Source organism: Ovis canadensis, chromosome 9 (assembly GCF_042477335.2).
Source record: "Ovis canadensis isolate MfBH-ARS-UI-01 breed Bighorn chromosome 9, ARS-UI_OviCan_v2, whole genome shotgun sequence".
Lineage (NCBI taxonomy): Eukaryota > Metazoa > Chordata > Mammalia > Artiodactyla > Bovidae > Ovis > Ovis canadensis.
The window spans coordinates 83,102,331-83,114,606 of record NC_091253.1 but is presented as its reverse complement, the minus strand read 5'-3'; the positions used below and the strand labels follow the sequence as shown (position 1 = coordinate 83,114,606).

The window sequence follows — 12,276 nt, the reverse complement described above, 5'->3', positions numbered from 1 at the left end:
TCTATGTCTGAATACAAATATATTTATATTTGAAAACTGACTGAGTTCTTTTAATTCACTTTCTTATCACAGGATGTTGTAAAAGCAGTCATAATTCCTTCAAGTTTATCTAATTTACAATACCCATTTGAATAAAGAATCCCATTGTTTTTCACAACAGATATTAAATTATTGGAAGACTACTATATATCTAGTACAGAATAACAAGATGAAATGTGATTTCTTTAAAGCAGAATGCTATTACCATTAGTTATATCGGATGGAAGGCTTTTACCTGTAATTAAGTAAATCAATTATAAGCTTTAAACCTACCTCTGACATGAATTAGATTTCCAACATATGTAACCTTTGGTTGACCTATATTTCAGTTTTTAAATTTGGCTCCATCACAACCTAGTGATCAATACACAGAACACCACAAACAGTATCCCTTCTGTTTGTCAGATATTATAAATGATCAGCCTGGTGCTTGCAGGAAGCACACATTGGTCTAACCTTTTGGGGCCCATCTCCTGAAAGCATGATATATCATTCTTACTTTATGGCTTTCTGTACTTAAGGTACCCTTAGAGATGATGTGGCTATAAATGCAGGTACAAATGTTTCACAAACCCACTCCCTGCGGTATATATTTATTTTGACAACCTTAACTGCCTCCAGCACTGGGAAGGTGAAGGGCTTCTGTATATCTTACGGTTGACTTTGCTCTGTCTTTGACAAAAGACATCTCACAGTAACATACCTCTTACTTATATAGGTTTTTCACCTACCTACTGCCACTTTGGTGAATTTAAACATTAGACTTTTGTTAAAGTTATCATTTCAGAAAGGAAGAGAACCTAGCATAGAAGGCAGGCGGTCCTGAATCTGAAGAACCACTCTGCCACTTACTAGGCGTGCACCCATGGCCACGCGACTTACATTTCAGCTTCATTGATTGCAAAGGGAAGACAGTGGCACCTGTGATCGTTGGAAGACAAAGCACAGCTTAGCACGGTGCCTAAAACATAGCACAGATTGATGAAGCAAAGGCTGCTCAACAGTACTCGTGTGTTTCAAGTTTAGTATAAAATATGACCAGCATTTACAAAAGACTTCTTTGTCCCTATTTCCCCAAACCCAAAACCACCAACCCTGCATTGGGAATTATCGTGAAGACTCTAGAAAAGAGGACAAAATAACTTCATAATGGCCTTCTTTCAGAACTCAGGCCAATACTTTAATGCTCATGTTTATCTATATTTACCTGTCTAGTTCCCTGTTATGGAGTCTCATCTGTTTAGGGAGTGGAGGTGGGAGGGTGGGTACCTCCTGGGATCCAACCAACAGTTTTCGAAGTAAACTTTTGCAACTTTGCCCTTTTGTGAGTACTGTTTAATGTTCAACATGCATTCAGTCTTTGCTCAATCTTTGACCTTATCTCTGACCATATCGTTTTCTGCTCCCAATTCTAAGCTCATGAAAAACATGTTTTCCTTCAATGTTTTGACAACCTTTAAGTGAGAAATGCCTAAAGAATCAACCAGTAAGTTCTTCAAATAATATGCTACAAAAAGCCGTCTTCTAAGTATGGAAGAGTGAAGTGAAGTGCAAGGGCAAGTCGCTCAGTTGTGTCCGACTCTTTGTGACCCCATGGACTATACAGGCCATGGGATTCTCCGGGCCAGAATACTGGAGTGGGTCGCCTTTCCCTCCTCCAGGGGATCTTTCGAGCCCAGGTCTCCTACATTGCAGGCGGATTCTTTACCGTAATGGAGTCATAAACCTCTCCAAACTGGAATCCCAGAATGGACAAGAACTTGTAGAAAGCTGAGAACCACCTCCCTGGATCTTCGGGCATGCACCAATCATCTTGAGAGAGAAGGAACGTCCCTTCCCCACAGCATCCTAACCCTACTTGGCTGCTTCATCTGGGATGAGAGAAAGGGAAATAATGAAGGTGAATGATGCTAGTGGGCCTATGCTAGGGGCTAGCAGCTCCCTATGTGGTTAATGGAGGTGTCAATGAAATGCCTTGCCATCAGCAATGCACCGAGTGAATGGTGGGTCTGTGACAACAGAAACTGCATGTACGATAACTGAATACAACAGGGTGCATGATTTCTACATACAGGTACACACACTTATACACACATGCACAATACCACCTTAGTTAAGTAAAATAAAGCATATGAAAACCATAAAGACATTAAACCAAAACACTGTCACTGAGTGAGAGATTATGGGTAATACTGTTCCTTTTTCTACTTTCCTACTCCCCCCCACCCCCGCAACTTTCTACAACTGTGAATTGCTTGGATATCTGAAAAAAATGTATTTTACATGTCAACATAAATAAAGTTGTTGAAATTTAGCAAATTTCACATTTTAGCAAATGAGAAAAATGTATACTCTTCAACAGATACTGGTATTTCCTATAAGAGACCTTGACCATTGTCCTGATAATTAGTAACTAGAAGGAAGCTTTGCAAATGTTGGCGTCAGCAGCCTGCCCCAGACCTTGTCTCTGGGTCAGATAGTTCTTTTTTTCTTAAACATTTTGGTCAATCATAGAGGATTGGGAACGTGGAGGAAGAGAGGTGTAGAGAGAGTAAAGCTGTTAGAAATCGGTAGGGTAATGGATAAATCCTCAAAACTGCTTTGAAACTGCACAGCCTGTACTTGGACTAACAGCCTAATTTGCTTCGTACACATCAGAGCACGGTCAACGAGAAAAAACCCGCACAGACCTTCAGGGTATCACGACTTGCATTTTGCAAGGAGCCGGCTCTCCCACCACAGCCCCAACAGAGCCTCGAGAAGGGTGCAGGTCAGGCTCTATCCAAAGTGGCTGCGTGCAGTTTTAACTTCAGGTTCCTATAAGCTGCCCTCTTCATCTACTGATTTTTTTTTTTTCTTCCGGGAGCTTTGGAGATTCTTTTCAGTTCTTTTCATAGGCTGAGTCTTTAGGCCTTTGTGTCTAGAGAAACCCAGGCCTTCCTCACCGGGGGAGATCTGTAATCTGATCCTTCGACCCCGCTGTGAAAGCCGCTGGTGCTCAATCAGCAAGAATCAGGGTCTGAATTTGATGTCCCAGGCAAACAGGTCGGAGAAGGGGTGGGGTCAGGTCGAGAGCCAGCGCTGGGAAACCGTTTCTGCAACAGCGCTCTTGGAAACCCTAGTCGGCCTTGCATGAATACTTTTTCTGCTGGCTGCTGCTGCTAAGTCGCTTCAGTGGTGTCCGACTCTGTGCGACCCCAGAGATGGCAGCCCGCCAGGCTCCCCCGTCCCTGGGATTCTCCAGGCAAGAACACTGGAGTGGGTTGCCATTTCCTTCTCCAATGCATGAAAGTGAAAAGTGAAAGTGAAGTCGCTCAGTCGTGCCCGACTCCTAGCGACCCCAAGCACTGCAGCCTACCAGGCTCCTCCGTCCATGGGATTTTTGGCGGGTGGCAGCAAAGATTGTGGATGTCGTGGGCTCATCACCATCACCCGCCGTGCGCTGCTAACTTTTGAGTCAAGCAGGTAACTACTGGGTGAATGGATTTTTCATTTGGTTTTGACTGAGAGCGTCAACTACGAAAAGTCTAGATATTAAGGAGCACTTCCGGAGTTTCACAGAACACCCAGCGAAAAGGAGGAGTTCGGGAGAGGTGGGTAGAGAAACGAGGGTGAAGGAATAGGTTGCTTTAAACGAGTCAGATTACCCAAAGAGAGGATCAGAGGGGTGTCTGGCTCGGCGGAATTTGAGCTGATGCCCCCCCGAGGAGCACCACCCAGAAGAAGGGAGCTCAGCTTGAGGGCCGGCATCCTGCGGGGTCGCCCCGGCTCGCTCCTAGGGGTCCGGGGACCGCAGGAGAGGTGGCCGAGAGCTGAGCGGGCGTCCAGGGTGTAAGGGCGCGCGGAGGCCGGATACCTTGGTGCCTAGATGGAAGTCGTCCACGGAGCGCGAGCCCATGAAGGGGAACTGCATGTGTGTGTGCGTGTCGATGCCGCCGGGCAGGACCAGCTTGCCGGCGGCGTCGAGGACCCGTAGCCCGGCTGGCGCGTCCCCGGGCGGCAGCACGTGGCGCCCCACCGCCCGCACCACGCCATCCTCCACCAGCACGTCGGCCTCCAGCGAGGAGTCGTCGTTGACGACGCGCCCCCCGCGGATCAGGAGGAGCGACCGCGCGGCCATGGCGAGGGGCGCGCTCCTTCTCGATGCCTGGGGACAGCCCCAGAGCCCCGCCTCCGGGTTTATCAACTCGGCCGCGGGGCGGGGTGGGGCGGGGAAAAGGGACGTATCCACCTCTAAGCACAGCCTGGCCAACCCGGGGCCGGGCCTGCGCCCAAAGAATGGGGGTGCAACCAAAGGTCAGTGCAACTCAGACTCTGCTGCTCTGAATCCTGGTGTATGTGTAGGTCTTGGTCATTAGAGGGGAAACATCTTGAGGGTAGTTTTATTAATTTATTTTTAAAAGTTTATTTATATGAACTTTTATTGGATACTCTTATTTAATATAAAAGTATATTAACATGTTTATATGAACTTTTATTAGAGTGTAAGGTATTTACAATGTTGTATTAGTTTCTGCTCTACAGTGAAGTGAGTCAGTTATACATGTATCCACGCTTTTAGATTCTGTTCCCATATAGGTTATTACACAGTGCTGAGTAGCATCCCCTGTGCTACAAAGTAGGCTCTTCCTGTTGTCTGTTTTATATATAATAGTCTGTATGTGTTAATCCCAGTCTTCTGATCCTCCCTCCCCACTTTGGTAACTCTGTTATTTTCTAAATCTGTGCGTCCCTTTCTGTTTTGTTAATAAATTCGTGGCTGCAGTCACCATCTGCAGTGATTTTGGAGCACAAAAAAATAAAGTCTGACACTGTTTCCACTGTTTCCCCATCTATTTCCCATGAAGTGATGGGACCAGATGCCATGATTTTCGTTTTTTGAATGTTGAGCTTTAAGCCAACTTTTTCACTCTCCACTCTCACTTTCATCAAGAGGCTTTTTAGTTCCTCTTCACTTTCTGCCATAAGGGTGGTGTCATCTGCATATCTGAGGTTATTGATATTTCTCCCGGCAATCTTGATTCCAGCTTGTGCTTCTTCCAGCCCAGCGTTTCTCAGTTTCTCAAGAGGCAGGTCAGGTGGTCTGGTATTCCCACCATCACTTCATGGGAAATAGATGGGGAAACAGTGGAAACAGTGTCAGACTTTATTTTTGGGGGCTCCAAAATCACTGCAGATGGTGATTGCAACCATGAAATTAAAAGACACTTACTCCTTGGAGGGAAAGTTATGACCAACCTAGATAGCATATTGAAAAGCAGAGACATTACTTTGCCAACAAAGGTCCGTCTAATCAAGGCTATGGTTTTTCCAGTGGTCACGTATGGATTGTGAGAGTTGGACTATAAAGAAAGCTGAGTGCCGGAGAATTGATGCTTTTGAACTGTGGTGTTGGAGAAGACTCTTGAGAGTTCCTTGGACTACAAGGAGATCCAACCAGTCCCATTCTTATGGAGATCAGTCCTGGGTGTTCATTGGAAGGACTGACCCTAAAGCTGAAACTCCAATACTTTGGCCACCTGATGCAAAGAGTTGACTCACTGGAAAAGCCCCTGATGTTGGGAGAGATTGGCGGCAGGAGGAGAAGGGGACGACAGAGGATGAGATGGCTGGATGGCATCACTGACTCGATGGCCATGAGTTTGAGTGAACTCCGGGAGCTGGTGATGGACAGGGAGGCCTGGCATGCTGCGATTCATGGGGTCACAAAGAGTCAGACACAACTGAGCGACTGAACTGAACTGAATAAGTTCATTTGCATCATTTTTTTTTTAGATTCCACATATTAGCGACATCATATGTTTGTCTTTCTCTGACTTCACTCAGTATGACAATCTCTAGATCCATCCATATTGCTGCATTCTTTTTTATGGCCGAGTAATATTCCATCGTATATATGTGTATACCATCTCTTCTTTATCTGTTCTCCTGTTGGTGGACATTTAGGTGGCTTCCATGCCATGGCTGTTGTAAACAGTGTTCCAATGAATTGGGGTACATCTATCTTTTTGAATTATGGTTTTCTCTGGCTGTATGCCCAGGAGTGGGATTGCTGGATCATATGGTAGCTCTATTTTTAGTTTTTCAGGGAACCTCCATACTGTTCCCCATAGTGACAGTACCAATTTACATTCCTACCAAGTGTGGGAATGTAAGGAGGGTTTCCTTTTCACGGAGTGTAGGAGGGTTTCCTTTTCATGGAGGTAGTTTTAAAGGTGAAGGTTATTTGTTTTCCTTTATAAGAAAAGGCACTTTTGGGAAAGAAATTCACCTCATCTCTTCTCTTTATGAAAAATGTGTCTGCACCAAAACACAGACAGAGGCAGAAGGAGGGAGGAAGGGAAACAGACAGACAGACATCGCTGCAACAGTGAAAATACCCATGCCTAGAAGAGCCACTTGATCTGGATTTCATTTTGAATATTCTTAATTATGTGAGGAACGATGATAAATGACATCCTAACCCTCAGGGAACTAAGAGACAACAGTAACACATACATATTTCAATTTATAACTACATAAACCAGAAGTTTCTACTTTTGAGAGAGGGTAAATATATGAGTTTAGAGGAAAGGGAGAGTTTATTTCTGCCTTGAAAATTAGAGATGGAAGATTCACAAAGAGTATTTGACTTTGGGCATGTGCTGTGCTGTGCTTAGTCACTCAGTCATGTCCGACTCTTTGTGACCCCATGGGCTGTAGCCCACCAGGTTCCTCTGTCCATGGGGATTCTCCAGTTAAGAATACTAGAGTGAGTTGCCATGCCCTCCTCCAGGGGCCCTTCCCATCCCAGGGATCAAACCCGGGTCTCCCATGTTGCAGGCAGATTCTTTACCAGCTGAGCCACCAGGGAAGCCCAAGAATACTGGAGTGGGTAGCCTATTCCTTCTCCAGGGGATCTTCCTGACCCAGGAATTGAACCAGGGTCTCCTACACTGCAAGCAGACTCTTTACCAGCTAAACTACCAGGAAAGCCTAACTCTAGCATAGAGGACATGAATGTGGAGAGAGGAGGGGTGGGGAGAGGGGTGGCTTTCTAGGTGAAGGAACGAGCTACGTAAAGGCACAGAGGAGATGATGGCAAGCTGAGTCTGACCCCCATGTGGTTAAGCTGAGGGGTTAGGGTTGGACAATCGTGGACCAGCCCTTTCTTCTCAAGGGAGGAGCAGAAAGAGGGGACCAAAAAGGGACAGTCAGAGAGACGGGAATTCAGGGAGCCCTGTGTGAGGAAAGACAGCAATGTGGGATTTTCAAGGGCACCAAGATCAAGTGCCCTTGTAAAGGAAGTGGTAGAGAGTGGTGGCTGCGCGCTGTTCCAGCGTCTATTCTCACCCGCCTTCTGCCGGTAGTCAGTGGAGTTTCTTTGGTGGGAAATCCTCCCCGTGCATTCTCAGAACACTTGTCTTGGTGGAACTGATGGCGCCTCGGGCTCTGGGACTTATCTACTCACCCCAGCGCTGCCGATCACAGCAGGAAGTCATCACAGCCACAGTGATGTGCTCAGAGATGACGTGGGTCCCAAGAAGACTAACTGTGCTCAGTGAGAACAGATCCTAACTTGTTTTTGTTGAGCGGAGGGGAAGCTTTCTCTTTCCTGTTGGACTTGAATCCTGGAGGGAGTCAACTACAACAGGGAATAGTCCCATGAACAAAAGCAGCAGAGACAACAGGAAGGAGAGATGGAGAAGGGCTGCGTTCTCGTGACTCACTGGCACTCCTGAAACCACCCGTGTCTGATGACCCCTCTTTCAGCCTCTCCAGTGGTTGCTTCAGCGGGTTTCCTTTGGATCTTTTGCCATTTTCAACCATCAGCTGACAGAGAAAGGGAAGACCCGAGTTTGGGGACTAAGTAGTCACATGTGACCTCGGAGATGGCATTTTTAATAATGGAATGCAAGGTTTCCTCATGTCTCAGATTACACAAACCTCAAAATGATTAGAAATTAGGAAACATCAATAAAGTGCCATAGATTTTGGCAGCCAAGCCAGGAACAAGAAACCCAAGAAGGTAATGCGATTTTTATCAAAAGGCCATTGTGGAAAGGTGAAAAGAATGATTACAAATATAATGAAACTCCACCAAACTACACACATAACAACACTCTAGGAAGATCAGATTGGTTGGTGTCAGGGTGGTTGTGACATCCTTTATGAAACTACTCAGATGAATGACTTCAAAGGTTTCTTTATCTCAGACACTTGATATCACAAAGCGCCCTGTAACACAACCCAATGCAAACGCTCCAGATTTAATTAACTCAAACTTATATCAGAAAAGGGGATTTGTAGAATGTCACTGAAGCAGGAGGAAATAGCTCAGAGAGAGCCACTGACCGCACAGAAGGGAGGGTGAGTTTAAGGAGAAAAGCCAGCTCACAGCAGGGGTCTTGCCCCTTTCTGCTCACCACTGTCCAGATGCTGGACCGTATCCACCATCTTGCCTGGTGGAAGCTGAGTCTGAGCAGGTGTTCTCAGAAGGGGAGCTTGTCCTCAGAGACCCCTTACCTCCCTTTTCTCTACCCTACTCAGCCACCTCCACCCCCAGACCTGTGGGCCTCCAGTGGACAGGAAACTGCAACCCCAGACTTGATGGCATTGTCAATGGAGGACAGCAGGAAGCAAGATTCCTGCTGTTTTGCCCTCTTCTTGCTGGAGAATCAGTTCGACTGACTAATATACCAAAGTGTGTCTGAGGAACCATTACTCCTCAGAGGACTCACTTTAAAGGAGGGTTACAAGGACTGTGGATACTTAACCCACAGAAACATGTTGTTATTCAGTCACTCAGTCTTGTCCGACACTTTGTGACCCATGGATAGCAGCACGCCAGGCCTCCCTGTCCCTCAGCATCGCCCAGAGTTTGCGCAAGTTCAAGTCCATTGAGTCGGTGATGCCATCCAGCCATCTCATCCTCTGTTGTCTCCTTCTTCTCTTGTCCTCAGTCTTTCCAACATCAGGATCTTCTCCAGTGTGTAGGTGAGAGCAGTCGGAAAGGAAGGCCTTCCCAGCTCTGACCAATGGTCTCAAGGGACAGAAAGGCTGAGCAGCAAAGAGTGACTTCCTTCTCTGAGCAGCTCCGGTTTTGGGGGAAACAAACCTTCCAGATCCAGGCATATTTAGGTCTCCTACAACCCTGGAGGACCTGAGTTTGCTTTCCCTGTTCTCCTAAGCCATCCTCGCTCCTGCTCCAGGCCCCTGTGGCTATGAGGGGGTTTCAGGGCATTGTTTCCAGCTCGAGGAAAAGTTGTCCATGGGGCAGAAAGAGGAGACGATGAGGGTGTGTGAGCCAGAGTGAACAAGGAGAGGGTAGGGCAGAGTTGGGTGTCTCCAGTATGCCCCCGCTGGGAGCTGTGGGCAGCCCTGGTTTCCTGGCCCTCACTGGTATCAAAGTCCCTGGCAGGGGAATGAGGTTAAACCTGAATCAGTGATAGAAAGGTGGGTAGGTGGCATGGAAGGGAATCAGGAGTCTAGTCCAGCTCTGATGCCAGCTTCTGGTGTGAGTCTAGGCAAGCCACTCTCAGGCTCCTCAACTGAAAAGTGAGGAGCTAGGTTGACAAGAGCTTGTAAGGCTTCCCTGGTGACTCAGACAGTAAAGAATCTGCCTGCAAGGCAGGAGACCCAGGCTCAGTCTCTGGGTCGGGAAGATCCCCTGGAGAAGGGAATGGCTACCCACTCAAGTATTCTTGCCTGAGAAATCCCATGGACAGAGCAGCCTGGTGGGTTGTCCCTGGCGTCACAAAGAATCGGACATGACTGAGCAACTTATACTACTACTACATGTACTGTTACAGTCCTGTGATTCTGCGAACAGGGACAAGTCACCCATCCAGAGAGTGCCAGGGAGAGGTCTGAGTTAAACTCTTCTCAGGTCTAGGTAAGTGAATCATAGACTAAGAAGCACTTGCCTTCTAGATTTGGGGCTGCTTTGTTTTTAATGCAGAAACGTTCACTGATGACCCTCTTGAATCTGAATCAGGAAGATCATTTCTTTATCCACCTTTCAGATATCAGCCTGGTGGACGATACCTCTCAATGTCTCGCAGCAGAATATCTGATGATGTTTAAAGTCTGTAGGACTGTATGGAATAGCTAACCAAGATCAACAAACAAGTTCAGTCTTTATGGACATCCGTATGCTCTAGAATTTACTACTGAACTCCTAGTGAAAAGTGTCAGGATAAAAAAGGCACTAAAAATTAATCAGATCTTAGTGATAATGGCTTATTATTCATCGAATATCATCTTTATTTCTAATAGGATTTATTGCATACCATTCCTGAAATGTCTGCCTTAGAAGTACAGTTACAATGGAAGGATTTCATTCATGATAAAGATCAGTATATGCTGAAAACATGTAGTTCAGTGTGTTTCAGATTAATTTTTTTCAGGAAAAATTGTTTTAAAGGTTCAAGGAAGCCATAGTTATAAATAAATAATCTTATAGTTTTATTATTGTGATTTACATATTTGTTCTTTCTAAAAAATATGTTGATCCTTTATTTCCCAAAGAGATAGATACCTCAATAATAACCATATATACAAAACCCATGTCTTAAAGTAAGGTGATGTCGAAAGCCCTTTTTCAACACTGTATGCAAATTAGTGAGGTTTTTGCATGTGTATTTAAGACTGTACCTCAACCGGTAGTGTTTGTGTCTTCAGCACGTGCACTTAATCAGGTGGTGAATTACTCTTTCAGTCTTTGGTGGTAACTGGAAGTTGTCTTATGCTCTTGGTATTGCTTTGCAAAGGATTTTCGTTTCAGAGAGGAGTGTTCACCTTTACCATTTAGCATAGTGATTTAAGTGTTGATCATTCCATTCAAGGAGAGTCATAATTTTTAATGGTAAAGAGTGAGGTTTTGGTGGCTCAGACTGTAAAGCATCTGCCTACAATGCGGGAGACCCGGGTTCTATCCCTGGGTTGGGAACATCCCCCTGGAGAAGGAAATGGCAACCCACTCCAGTACTCTTGCCTGGAGAATCCCATGGATGGAGGAGCCTGGTGGATCTACAGTCCATGGGGTCGCAAAGAGTTGGACACAACTGAGCGACTTCACTTTATTTCTGGGGCCTCTGCTAAGGCAGAGGGGATCTTCTTGGAAAAAGTTCCACATACAGAGTGTAAATCCAGTTGTAGGTTATTGATGGGAACTTTTGGTGACAGGGACCAACATCTTTGGGACAGGGACATCTATAAGCAGGGACAACATCTTTCTGCTCAGCAGTAATAGGTGTGACAGCTGGCATGGTCCCCTGACTCTGCAGGGCCAGAGAAAGAGAGCTGACCACTGCTAGCCTCTAGAGGGAGCTATTCCTTGAACCTCCTGGGCAGAGGGAGGAAATACCAGCAGAGGACGTTGAGGTTTACTGAGTACTGGAATCAAGTCAGTCCTGAGCCAAACGCTTCACGTGCATTATTTTACTTGGTCTTCCACAACACCTCTTTGAGGTAAATACTATTTTCCCCTTTAACAGATGGGCTTTTTGAGGTAAAATGACTGAACTGAACTGAACTGACCTGCTCAAGGTCATATAACTGTAAATGCCGGAGGTAAACCTCTTATTCTGGAGCCTGGGTTTCCCCGATGTCTCAGCAGGTAAAGAATCTGCCTGCAATGCAGGAGACACAGGAGACTCAAGTTCAGTCCCTGGGTGGGGAAGATCCCCTGGAGAAGGAAATGGCAACCCACTCCAGTAATCTTGCCTGCAGAATCCCACAGACAGAGGAGCCTGGCGGGGTACAGTCCAGGGGGTCGCAAAGAGTTGGACATGACTGAGCAACCAAGCACACACACAATTTACTCATATGAGACCAGACTCTAATGCCAAGTTCAAATCCTGGCCACACTGGGCTTCAAGTTACACAAATAGATGAGCGTTGACTCGTACGATCACAAAAGTCCTACATCCATCACTCTTTACACCTCTAGCACTTCTGACTGGGGGCTACAAAGCTCATTCAGACTGTTAGCGAAATATTGGGGAGTCATCCGTTTTTCCTCAGATAGCTAATGGCATGAGCTTGAATAAAAAGCTCCTTCCCCTAACAAGAAATTTGCGGGGGTGGGGGGGCGGTGGTCCAGGTCCAACACATCAACATTGACCTGCCCTGGGGGGAAGCTTGTAGGACGTGCCACTGAGATAATCCAGGATAATCTTTCCATTTCAGTAAATCCTTCACTTTGCCACCTCTGCAAAGTCCCTTTTGCCATAGAAAGCAACATTCCAGGGACTA

The 12,276-nt window shown here is 46.1% G+C and overlaps 1 protein-coding gene and 1 long non-coding RNA gene across 6 annotated transcripts in view; one reads left to right on the top strand and one right to left on the bottom strand.

Moving 5' to 3' along the window:
• The window catches only part of DPYS (dihydropyrimidinase), a 99,401-nt gene extending 95,158 nt beyond the window's left edge, over nucleotides 1-4,243 (bottom strand). For 2 of the 4 annotated variants that reach the window (XM_069600400.1, XM_069600401.1), the window contains exon 1: nucleotides 2,730-4,194. Coding sequence is in view for 2 of the 4 variants with exons in the window: in XM_069600399.1 (XP_069456500.1) it covers nucleotides 3,896-4,159 (264 nt within the window). In the remaining 2 variants the exon portion in view is untranslated. Of the gene's footprint in view, nucleotides 1-2,729 lie in introns of all 4 variants that reach the window. The other 2 variants (XM_069600399.1, XM_069600398.1) reach the window with 2 other exon arrangements.
• LOC138445911 (uncharacterized) lies at nucleotides 2,503-5,932 on the top strand. Of its 2 annotated transcripts, none has more exons than XR_011259042.1 (2): nucleotides 2,503-3,504; nucleotides 5,354-5,932. It is a non-coding gene; the product is annotated as an uncharacterized lncRNA (long non-coding RNA). The 2 variants fall into 2 exon arrangements; XR_011259043.1 differs by having other exon boundaries at nucleotides 2,550-3,632.
• Nucleotides 5,933-12,276: the final 6,344 nt, after the last annotated feature.